This window comes from Micropterus salmoides, unplaced genomic scaffold, assembly GCF_014851395.1.
Source record: "Micropterus salmoides isolate LMB-PRFRI ecotype aquatic unplaced genomic scaffold, ASM1485139v1 Ms_hic_scaffold_6, whole genome shotgun sequence".
Lineage (NCBI taxonomy): Eukaryota > Metazoa > Chordata > Actinopteri > Centrarchiformes > Centrarchidae > Micropterus > Micropterus salmoides.
Window position 1 is genome coordinate 12,678,891 of NW_024044348.1, and position 12,669 is coordinate 12,691,559.

The 12,669-nt window shown below is 42.6% G+C and overlaps 1 protein-coding gene across 3 annotated transcripts in view; it reads right to left on the reverse strand.

Moving 5' to 3' along the window:
- Positions 1-478: 478 nt before the first annotated feature.
- nhsb (Nance-Horan syndrome b (congenital cataracts and dental anomalies)) overlaps positions 479-12,669 on the reverse strand; it is a 59,412-nt gene continuing 47,221 nt past the window's right edge. For 2 of the 3 annotated variants that reach the window (XM_038702253.1, XM_038702252.1), the window contains 8 exons: positions 12,483-12,527; positions 12,333-12,377; positions 11,519-11,711; positions 11,034-11,165; positions 10,233-10,385; positions 6,650-9,832; positions 6,318-6,441; positions 479-4,877 (listed from right to left, as the gene is read on the reverse strand). In XM_038702253.1, coding sequence (XP_038558181.1) covers positions 4,250-4,877; positions 6,318-6,441; positions 6,650-9,832; positions 10,233-10,385; positions 11,034-11,165; positions 11,519-11,711; positions 12,333-12,377; positions 12,483-12,527 — 4,503 coding nt within the window. In that variant the 3' untranslated portion in view covers positions 479-4,249. Of the gene's footprint in view, positions 4,878-6,317; positions 6,442-6,649; positions 9,833-10,232; positions 10,386-11,033; positions 11,166-11,518; positions 11,712-11,968; positions 12,032-12,332; positions 12,378-12,482; positions 12,528-12,669 lie in introns of all 3 variants that reach the window. The other variant, XM_038702251.1, reaches the window with a different exon arrangement.

The following is a 12,669-nucleotide window of genomic DNA, read 5'->3' on the forward strand; positions in this document are numbered from 1 at the left end:
ATGTTATCTCCACGTTTTAGGCTCCTACCAAAGTAAGTCTCACGTTAACAGTAATAATAGTAGTAATAATAATCACTCACTCCACTTACTACTAGCTTTTCTGGAGCGTTTCGTCCTTGGTTAGTGGGGTTTGCTGAATTGTCAAGTATTTAGCTCACTTGTCATCATAACTTCACAGCCCTAGTTTTCTAGAGCAGACTAAAGTCCAGCCTACTGGCTTGTTTATAAGTTGTAACTATAAACAAAACCTAATTTTACTTTACGGAATGCAGTGTTTTTCTTGTGATTGTACTTGGATTGTGTTAAATGCTGGATCCATAATCTGACTAGCTTCAGTTCAAGTAGAAATACTGTAGTTGAGACTGAAACTAGACAGTATTAAAACATTGCCATCTAGTGGACAGATCATCTCAGTGCATTTGGTTCAGATGGGGAGGAAATGAAGTGTCACACAAAAGGCCTTCCGTTTCAATGCAGTCACATTTATTGGCTTTTTTCTATGCACAGTTACTAAGCAGCTGATGAGCTGTTAAAATGAATTAGATATAGAATAATGGAATTTTCACAATGTTGTAGCCCCCCCCCAAAAAGAAAACAATAAATACAAGACTGAAGGTGTTGCACAGCTCCAAAATATACAAAGGCTTGGAAATAATCATGTAAACTTTGAAAAAAAAACCTTTTTTGTTTTATTATTTTATTGATTTATTTTACAAAAGAAAGAATTTGAAACATTTTTTCTTTAAAAACGTATTTACAGGTTTATACAAAAATACAAAAGTGATTCAAATCTGTTAAGTCCTAGCTAGTTTTAAACATGGAGCCTCTTTTAATTAGATAGTTACACTGTGTCTTTAATGTCTGTATTTTTTCTGTCCTCTGTCACATATTTCAAAGACTGTTTAGTATTATTCCATACTGTACACTTTTGAGAAAAAAATATCCATTGTTTGTTGTCACACTTCCCTTTAGGGCAAAATTGCGTGCAGACATTTCAAGACAGCTTGGGACAAAGAATATAAAGGTTATAGATTCAGGACTGAGTTGAGGACTGAGGTTTGAGAGGGCTAAACTAGAGTCTGCATGACAACCTCACAGTTTGTCTTCCTAATCAAATTGTGTCAGTCATTCATATATCTACTGCTTTTAAAAATAAAAGAGGTACAACACCTCAATGCCAGGTATAGTACAGAAAAACCACACAAAACAAATTTTCAAATACTTTGAGTATTTTTGTTTTAAAACTTTTAAATGGTGTTTCACAGAGTCAAATTACATGTTTCATGTAATACTGTATCAACCCTACAGATTTGTTTATTTTCCAGTAGCCTAATAATGTTTTGTGGGAATCAAAAAATTCTGATATGAGTCAAAAGTAAAGACAGTGACTTTCTGATCAGATCAAACTAGTTTTTGATGTCTATTAACTGATCTATATTTTTTCCATTTCTATTTTTATTAGTACATTTTATGTAACGTGGCTTGTCCAGATATGCACTTTAAACTAAATCAGCAGTTTCTCATGGAAAGTACTTATCTCACTCCCAACTTCCACAGCTCCAGCAAGACTAGGACCCAGCACCAAGAGTGTTCAGATTCTCCATCCCAACAGATTCTGTATCATTTTCTTTACAGTCTCTTACGTATGATTGTCCAGTGAGTAGATATACAGTACAAGATAAACCCCTGTTTGTGATCACGACTATACAGAACAGAATTAGCCAGACAAGTTGTACATCTATAGAACACACTATTGAACTTGACATTTGAACAGAAAATACAAAATCTTTTCTTGTGGTATAGAGACATCCCTCAGATAAAAATAATGATATGGTGGTGATATCCTTTTCTTTACTTATTGCATGCGATAGAAAACACAACAAATAAAACAATGAACAGGAACAAGTGCGCTTCAGCAACATGGGTATGATGAATGTAAAATTCTAATAATCATTTCACAGCTTTTTACTCTCTCCATCTTACACAGTGTCAGTTCTGCAATTCAAATTCGCTGAGTATCAAACAGTTGTGGTTTTGCTATCTATCTATCTATCTATCTATCTATCTATCTATCTATCTATCTATCTATCTATCTACCTATCTACCTATCTATCTATCTGTCTATCTGTCTATCTGTCTGTCTGTCTGTCTGTCTGTCTGTCTGTCTGTCTATCTATCTATCTATCTATAGCATTTACAATAAAACAGTAATATGCTTGCTGAGGTATTCACAGAATACAGTGAATGGTTTCTATTGAAGTACGGTCTCTGAATGTATATGTGTTGTATTTGCTGTGGTAGGCAGGTGAGAGTTCAAACTTTCCATATATGATAGTTTGCTTCTGTAACACACCGGGTACTCTACATGCGTAACATCTATTGGAAGGATGAGAAAGATTTTACAGCATACTCTAACCCCGGTGTCGGGTAGAAAAGGCTGCAGCAATGCAAGAGATGCATTGCTGACTTTTAAGTATCGGTGGTATGTAGTCCTTTCCTCCTCTTGTCTCCTCTCTTTCAGATTTTGTGATATGAAGTTTCGAGGGTAAGACAAAATGGCGTGCCACTGGGTTGAGCTTTCACCTGTCTAATGCTACTGGGTCAGTGCAAATGAAGGAGAGGCAACAAGGAGAGGAGAACAGTGTACATTGTTGTGTACAAGATTCATATGTAATGTTGTCAGTGAGACCTGTTCTTCTTTGCTACACTCAGGTTGATTCCCTATAAAATTTCTGCTTGATGTTTTATATAGATATTACTTTTTATATTCAGTACAAATATACATATGCAATTTCATTATAAGATATATTTTCTTTTCAAGGAATATTCTTGAAGAATCATGAAGTGCAAAAGTGAGGTTGGTTCTTGGAAAACTTTCCAAATTAACCTCTAGTCAAACCGATTGAGGACCCTCTAAAGCATTTTCACCGTCTGCACTCAATGGTATCTTTTAAACTGCTTTGAAATGCACCTTTTCCTCTTCAAGTCAGCACAGCAAGACTGGCCAGCAGCTGGAAAAACTTTAATCGGTCTAAACATACTATAATTTAAGGTTGGATTTAAATAAGTATGTGATTGAATTCTGGTTGAACATGGTGCAGGTCCATGTGTATGTGCAGGGACTTATAAATGCCCTGCTTACAACCACCTCTAGTAGAGAAAGGCCACTGTGCGATTGTCCAAAATTAGCCTGTATCTTTTGACAGATGGGCCCCATCTAGGCGCAAGCCCTTGCTCCTTCTTGTTAGACACTCAAATCCAAGACAAATGAATTTAGATCACTGGCAATGTGGTACGAATGTCACTAAAACCTTTCACAGTGAAAGATTACCTAATCTTATAATACAAAGGAACCACAAAAATGTCGACAGAAACCAGGATCCAGGGGATGTTTCCATATAGGGTCATGCAACATGGTGAAACTTTATCATCATGTTCTGAGGCGCAGTTTTACAAAAATACATGCATCATGTTATCTTTTTGTATATAATTAATATGAAGAAATATATGATTGGCTCTGTGTGATATACTTTCTATGCCAGGTCTGCAGATGGAAATATAATAGATAAGTTGGTGCTGTGTTGTTAGTAACTTCCACAATGAAACAACCCTTGCTTGTTGGCAGGAATATTGAGTATGGACTGTGGGAAGTCTGGCCAATGCTTTGGGCACCAGAAGTTGAAAGAATGTTAAATTTCATAAGAATTTTTAATTTTAATAAGAAAGCAGTTCCTCAGCGAGACACACGCACCCACACCATTCAAAACACAAGAAGTACAAAGTATTAGTGGATATTGCATGTGCTTGTTCATGCACACGCACGTTGTCCGTACACACGTCCACAAAATGTCTTTTCTTATCATAATTAACCAAACTTTTGGGACTGTTTTTTTTTTTTTTATTTAAAAAAAGACAGTTCATTCAAAATAGGTCTTATGTGTTGCTCCTTTAACTACTGTGTGAGGGAGCTATTCTTTTGATAATGCAGTATTTAGGTATATCCTCAAAGTTTTCTTTATCATCCCTTTATGATTCAGCATCTCACAACACTTTGTTTGACACCCTCAAATATAATAGTAGACCCAAAAATGGGTGCTGTTTAGCAACAGTCAGATCTTGTGAAGAAGAAGATCTGAAGAATTACACTATTGGCCTTGATGACACACCTATCCAAAATTAGAAAAGTTGAAGGGGCCATTTCAAATGTAGGACACAGCTAAGAATAGAGGACATCTCTCATCGTATGGTTTTAGGATGATCTGTCATCATGGGGGCTCCCATCTGAGTTCTCTGTCTCACCTTCGGAAATGGCTTGCATGGGGGCTGTGTAGAGACGGCTACGTGTACTGTAGCGACTGCTGTTGGCTACAGGGGGGATCCGAGAACGTCCTTGTCGAGATGCAGCTGACATAGGCAGGGTTTTGGGGGTGAAACTCTCAGAGTTGGCCCTGGGAAAAAGGCCTGGTATGTGGACTGGATCCAGACCAGAAATGGGAGTCTCTTGAAGTGTAGAGAATGGTTCCTCAGTCTGTCTTATAGACCCTTCCTGAAGGGACTCCCCAGGAGTTTTAGGGGTGATAGGGCTCTTCAGAATCTCTGTAGCTGACATGCGGTAGCTGGAATCAGACCTGCTACCTTTCTTTAGCAACAGGAGTTTAAACTCCTCATTAGACGTACTGGATTTCTTGGCGCTGCGGTAGATTGGCACAGGGGCTCGTTGTGACCCAGCAACGGTGGCTAATGGGGCTGGGATGTTGAGAGGAGGGGCTGGTGGGATGATGACGGCAGAGACAGGGGTTACTGGTGCTGTAGGGCAGAGACGAGACTTCACGTTTATGTCTCCTGAATCTTTACGGCCCAGGACCTTTCTCTTCGATCTGAATGAGGAAATCAAAACATAGTCTTAATTGAGATTTAGACAGTAGATGAATAGATGCAGAGATTACATAAACACACGTTCAATAAAAAGTGGCTGGATCATCACAATAATTTGACACATACACACACACACATATACATATATATACACTGCTCAAAAAAATAAAGGGAACACTTAAACAACACAATGTAACTCCAAGTCAATCACACTCCTGTGAAATCAAACTGTCCACTTAGGAGCACTGCCAGAGCCCTGCAAAATGACCTCCAGCAGGCCACAAATGTGCATGTGTCTGCTCAAACGGTCAGAAACAGACTCCATGAGGGTGGTATGAGGGCCCGACATCCACAGGTGGGGGTTGTGCTTACAGCCCAACACCGTGCAGGACGGTTGACATTTGCCAGAGAACATCAAGATTGGCAAATTTGCTCTTCATAGATGAAAGCAGGTTCACACTGAGCACATGTGACAGACGTGACAGAGTCTGGAGACGCCGTGGAGAACATTGCCTGCAACATCCTCCAGCATGACCGGTTTGGCGGTGGGTCAGTAATGGTGTGGGGTGGCATTTCTTTGGGGGGCCGCACAGCCCTCCATGTGCTCGCCAGAGGTAGCCTGACTGCCATTAGGTACCGAGATGAGATCCTCAGACCCCTTGTGAGACCATATGCTGGTGCGGTTGGCCCTGGGTTCCTCCTAATGCAAGACAATGCTAGACCTCATGTGGCTGGAGTGTGTCAGCAGTTCCTGCAAGAGGAAGGCATTGATGCTATGGACTGGCCCGCCCGTTCCCCAGACCTGAATCCAATTGAGCACATCTGGGACATCATGTCTCGCTCCATCCACCAACGCCACGTTGCACCACAGACTGTCCAGGAGTTGGCGGATGCTTTAGTCCAGGTTTGGGAGGAGATCCCTCAGGAGACCATCCACCACCTCATCAGGAGCATGCCCAGGCGTTGTAGGGAGGTCATACAGGCACGTGGAGGCCACACACTACTGAGCCTCATTTTGACTTGTTTTAAGGACATTACATCAAAGTTGGATCGGCCTGTAGTGTGGTTTTCCACTTTGATTTTGAGTGTGACTCCAGATCCAGACCTCCATGGGTTGATAAATTTGATTTCCATTCATCATTTTTGTGTGATTTTGTTGTCAGCACATTCAACTATCTAAAGAAAGGAGTATTTAATGAGATTATTTCATTCATTCAGATCTAGGATATGTTATTTTAGTGTTCCCTTTATTTTTTTGAGTAGTATATATATATATATATATATATATATATATATATATATATATATCGCGTTAATGTATTAATTAATTAACGTCGACAAGAAAACAAGACAGAGCAAGAGAGAATGCGACAGAGCGCGAGAGAGATTAAGTTCAGTACATAGATACTACATAGCCAAACCATAAATGCAAATTACAGCACCTGTGTATCATGGCAAACAGGTCCTCAGTTGTACGGGTCTTGTTGGGTGATGTGAGAATAATGTCATCATCCACTTTGGTGTCATCCGTCAGAGGGGAGAGCGAATTATCACTCGGTGTGGAATCTGCGGCACACAACATCCCTATCACATGTCATCTGGTTGTCTGATCATTTAGTATACAATCGGTGAAATAACCATCCTTTAAATCTTGCTCTCTGTTTACAATTAAAGGTTACTAGATGAGTAACCAGCTAAATAAATGCATGTTTCAGTGTTGTTTTCTGTACAAAAGAGTCTACTTCTGCCAGTTGAATTTATTTTACGAGCTTACCTTTACTGAAGTAATCCTCAGTGTCAGGAGTGGTGGAGTCATCTTTGCTGTCCTGTAGCTGCTGCTGATGGGCACTTCTGGTAGCACCTGATGTCACGTCCTCCTCTTCTTCCTGCTCTTCTTGTCTACCTTTCCTTGCATCGCTGATTAGGTAAGGATGCGATGTCTCCATTTTGGTACCAGGCACTTTGACTGGACTAACCCAGGGCCCTGAGTCTGAGTGGGATCCCCCAGCAAACTCATATGCTGGGGGTGGAGGGTGGTCCGATCGCATGCCTCCTCTGGAACACGCAGCCCTCTGTGGCTCTTTCAACTGCTCCTCCTCTTCCTCCTCTTCCTCGTCATCATCATCATCATCCTGGGAGAATGAGCGCTCTCCCAAAACCCTAAACTCAGAGTGTGCATGAGCTGAGTGCGTGAGCCCTCTGAACTCTGTGTGCGAGTGGATATGCGTGTGTAAATCCACAGGCGAAGGGTGGGGAGCACGTGGCACGGGCCGATGCAAGGGTGAGCTGTCATCGGAGAGTTCTGATAATGGATCCATCCGGGTTCTGAAGGCTGTCATAGCCCAGAAGGTTCCAGGTCCATAGCGGTCCTGTCTGAGTAGCAGGCTTTCATAGGATGGCGGCCCATCAGGGTGGCGGCCAGGGGGAGGTGGTTGCAAATGTTCAGGGGAGGAGATGTGGTCATGTGCTGGAGGTCTGGGAGGTGGCCTGCGAGGAGGGAGAGGCCTAGTGTTTATAGGTGGTGGAGCCAGAGTAGAACCACTAGGAGGACATTTGGGTCTTGTAGCGGTCTCTGCTACACTTGCTGTTTCCTGGTCTATAGTGGTAGTATTATCTGTAGATTGGGTAATAGAATGGAGCTGCACTGAACGAAGAGCAGATGGAGTTATCGCTAACAGATGGGAGCTAGGAATTGTTGGAGCAGAGTTTGAACTCGGCGGTGGGTTGGTATTTGATGCCTCGGGGACCAACAACTTTGGTCCTATGGCTAAAACGTTTGCAACTCTGTGTTTGCTGTGGTGGAGTGTGTGCATGTGGTGTGTCCGGTGAGATAGCGTGTGTCTGACATAACCACCATGAAGAACATTGAGATCAAGTTGAGAAGGTGGAGGTGGGAAGTCAGGGTCTCTCTTATAGCCAGAGGAAATGGAAGCTCCATCTCTGGGAAAGTGCTGCAGGGAAGAGAGAGAAGACTTCCTTTCGGGCACTTTGGGCTTCCTCTTGCCAGTTGAGGGAGACAGAGGTCCTGGGAAGAATGCTGCCGAAGATGAGGGCAAGGTGGATGTTGGAGTCTCTGATTGGCTGGAATATCCACTTGATGGTGAGGCCAGGCCAGCCAGCTTCTCTGGTGACCCAAGTTTGAAATCTCCAGGTGGGAGTGGTGGACTAGAGGCCCTGGTCTCTGAAGCCTGGGTATTGGCCTGGGTTTGGGTTTCTGTAGAGGAGGAAGAGCTGTCTGGTGATTTGATACACTCCATGACAGTAGTGCCTGTGGCTGTGCTTGAGTTGGACATGGACGTGTACTCACCATTGTTGGACTTCAGCTCAGTGTTGTGAAGCCACAGGTCTGCATAGTCAGATTGCACAGCACCTTCATCCTTAAATGAGTGTGTATCAGCAGAGCTGAAGGACATGGGCTCTACTATGTCCACAGTTTCACTCAGTCCCATTCCCCAAGTTCCCAAAGGCTCTGCCACTAGACAAGATGTCTGTAATGGTTCTGGAGCAACTCCAAGCTCTAGCTCCAGTTCCAGCTTAATATCTGTGGAAGACAAGGTAAGCTCTTGTTCACTAACCGTCTTTGGTTGATCCTGATCTGCTTGTGTGTCCGTTCCAACATCAACACTACTACTGGTCTCCTTCAGCGAGGAGGTCCGTTTGGGTGGTGGAGGTTTGACTTTTGGTTTCCTCAGCGGACGAAAGGTCCTCCCCAGGGTCATAGTGCCTGCTCTGAAGCCAGCTGTGGGTTGGGGATAAACTCCATGGGATAGTGGTGCTGCCACAGTGTTGGATTGGCCACAGTCTGGCCCTGGGTCTGCATAGTTATACATGTATCCTCTGTAACTCTGATTACACTCCCCAAAATGCACAGAAGAACAGTAGAAACCCTCTGTATCAGATGGGTAATGAGAGCCAGGCTCTTTTTCAGTGTTGCTGGTCTTGTCACTGAAACAGGTTTGGTCTTCCAGACCTTGTTTGGAGCCGTACTCCTGGGCTAACCCATGGCTATGGCTCAGGTTTTGGGTCTGGTCAGGGTCTTGGTCTGGATCAGTCTGGTCTTGGTCTGGAGGGTATGTCCACTCCCCCTCACTGGCCGTACTGACCCCTGCATCATCCAGCTGGTCTGTGGCTGAGGATGTGAATGAGCTTGACCTGTGACCCTGGCCCTGGGGTCTGAGGTCAGAGTGGTATGAGGGATCCAGGGAGAATCCCTCATCAATGGCATTGGGCACAGTGTTGAGTGACAGCTCTGAGTCGCAGTGAGATGAGCCTGTCAGTGGTGGAGACGAGGGTGGGGGGATGGTTTCAGATGTCTGAGAGGGGCAGGTGGAGCTAGAACCACTCCAGTTCCCGCTCGATGACTGGTGGTCTTCTTTGTGGTCCACATGGCTGCCTAGAACTCCTGTTGTAGACACAGAGTGAATAGGGCTGCTGAAAGTATCTGAACTCGATGAGATCTCACAGCTGCCCATGTCAGCCTTGCGGGGCAAGCGAGAACGGCCCCTCTCCATCCAGCTATGCTCTGGGCTCCCTCCTCCTCCACCCCCTCTGTCTCTTTCCCCAGATCTCTGCAACCTTTTAAGGGTTCCAAGTTGCAGTGGCTCAGGAGCTGCCTGGTCATCTGTGCTCTCTTCTTCATCCTTCATCATCATCATCTTCATTCTTGGACTAGGGCCAGGTGGAATAAAGTCCTCTGCTTCGTATGGTGACAACTCTTCGTCTTCGTCATCATCATCATAATTATCATCGTCATCCTCATCACTGTCCATCAGACGTCCACCCTCTCGCGGTAGGCTACGAGATCTTAAGCGTCCACCATGGGCTGCAGCACTGGTGTATGTGGAGTCTGACTGGTCACCCAGGGATGAAATGTTGCCTGTTGAATGGGACAGGGAGGCAGGGATTCCCTGATGGCCACGTTGAGCTCTGATGCGCCTTCTGGAGGGAGCAGCTGTACCTGAAAAGGGAAAGACAGAAAAGAGAAAGGGGAACAGAGACATTTCTTAATTCACATGGATGTCGGCCGTATGGACTACAGCAAGTTCTTATAAATAAATCATTGGAATTCCAGTTTGATGGATCTAGTTTGAAAATTAAAGTATGCTGGTTTGATATTATTGGCAGCCTTCAGATGGTTGTCCTGTTCAAACTTAGCAATGGCAGCTATGAGAAGGAGTAGATCTGAACAATATCCTCCTACAAATCATCACAGCAAAACATTTTGTAATTTCATTTATAGCAGGAATGACTCCTCATCCTTGTGCATAGCACAGATATGGGAGCCTGACAGACTAAAAAGGAAGTGCAATAAAGAACCAAATATACTTCCATACTTCCACCCATTCTCAGAAACTTACATGCTATAAGGAAATCATCTGTCTGGCAGCCAGAGTCACGAGTGTGATGGAGGCGACCGCTGATTGAGAGGTCTTCCTGACAGAGAGAGAGTTGGTGCGGGTTGGCATGGATGATCACTGTGCGCTCTCTTGCTACGGGTGATTCATCTGAGTCTGAATGCAAAGAGACAAAGCATGTTCAATGTCTGAGATATCATGTACAAACCTTTTGTTCAGAAGATATAAGAAAAAGATAACCAAACATGGTCTCCACAAACAGGAACCACAAAACAACAGGGAAAATTCTGTTATTTCTTTTTACTACATAATGTTATCTTTGTAGTTTTAGCCATTAGTCCTATATGTAATGGTAACATTTTAAGCACTGGCCTTATTGCTAAGAATTGGGACCTACCTGATTCAAGATCAGATTGTAAACAAATCCACAGTTAAGCCATTTTACTAAAATCATATTATTTGGATGGAAAAACAAAGGTGGAAGAATGTACATAGAACTGCATGCATGCATAAATACAGGTAAATAGGTCAAAGTTGAACCAGGACGTAGCTCAAAAGTAGCTAGTACAGTTTAGGTAACAATTTTAATGGACTGCCTAGTATTTTCATTCGCATATGATTGTTGCTGCTCATGTAGCTTTCCCTCATGGACTCATGGCTGTTTTAGCAAGGTCACCTCATCCCCGGATCTTAGCAATTTGATTGGTAAAATATTAATCAAACCTACAGCAATTTGCCAAACCTCCCATACAGTATATTAACCCTAAATTTTCCACCAATGAGCAGGTGTGCTCTATAACATACCCATGTCGTGTTGTACTCTTTTGGGTATTCCTGTGATAGTCTTCCTCCTCCTCAGCTTCCTTCTCCTCTGAAGAACTGACTGGGAATGGACTAGAGAGCAACGAACACTTGCTTCCCTGTCAAACCCAACTCCTGCAATAACAACACAGAAGCCGTAAGCCATATCAAAAGCTTAAATGTAATATATACATATATATATCTATATATATGCAGTATATAGACTATTTAATGCAGTATAGGTTAACAATGCTTGCTACACTGTTTATTTTTTAATAATCTTATCATCTTGCTGCTTATTCCCATATATATGGTTAGGTTTCCTGGTTTTCATGCAGGCAGTCTGGGTTTGATTCCTGATTTGGGAACAGTTGCTGTTGCGTCACTTGTTAGCAACGTTGCCTCACAATAAGAAGGTTCCTGGTTTGATCCTCACTAGGGCTAACCTTGCTTGTTCTTAATTTTCCTATTTTTCTTCTATATTTCACCTGTGACATTGATGGGGATGATGCAGGAGGAGATGGCGTGAGGATCGGCAGTCGTCTTCGGATCTGATGGTGGGAGGTTTTCCTTGGACCAGTTTGTCTGTTTATCCTGGATCGAGGGGGCATTGGGGGCGGAGGCCTTTGCTCTGTGGACTCCCAGGACCTCTCCACCTTCACCTTCCGCTGTTGAGGTAGCCTGGACGAAACAGACAGCAGACACAGTAGGTGCTGATACAGTCCAACAGTTTTAATACATAATTTACTTATTTGGACAGACCAAAAGGAATTATTTGGTGTGTAGTAAGAAGCAGCCACTATTTTACCATTTCTCTAATATCAGTATATGTAATGGCAAAAACAAACCAAAGTTAGTGCTATGTGAGGCTATCAAGAAGTAACTATTGAACCACTAGAGGGTAAATAGAAAGTTAAAACAACACAAATGCTTGATACCTTTCTACTCCATGGAATGAAGATGCAACCTTCAATAGGGTGAAGTGAGTAAAAGCACTCAAACTATGAAAACAAAATACAACAAAAGAAAAACAAAAGAACAGATGACATGAGTAATCCAAAATATTAAATCATTTAAAATAAAAATACTAAAGGAAAGTCAAAAGGTGAAGGATGAATGAGACAGACAGGTCCTATTTGTCACCTCATATTAAATTTTTTTTTTGTGTGTTGTGCTTTTGTTAAAATCTTGCCTTCATTTACTCTGCCTTTCAATAGATACATTAAGGAAAACTTGAGTTAATCCTAATGGCAGTAGAAGTCTGGTAGAGTTGCTAGTTTGCCACTCAAACATCGTTCTTACCTTTCTTTGGATCGTTTGAATATCTGCCTCTCTCCCAGACCTTTCCTGTGGCCGCAGGAAAACAAACACATACAAACAATTGTTGTTGAGTGTGCCAACACATGTAAAATTGTTGGTCTTTTACCATAGAAATTAGAGATTATTTCTTACTTTTCTCTGTATGGTCTGGATCTCTGTTTCTCTCACAGTCCTCTCCTTCAAGATATTCATAAAGAAAGAAATGAAGATAAAGCTAGTAAAGTTCTAAAAAGAACAAACCTATATTGTATACTGATATATAGTAAACAGGTACCAATACAACCACATTATAAAGGAGAAAGAGATTTTTATACTGGAA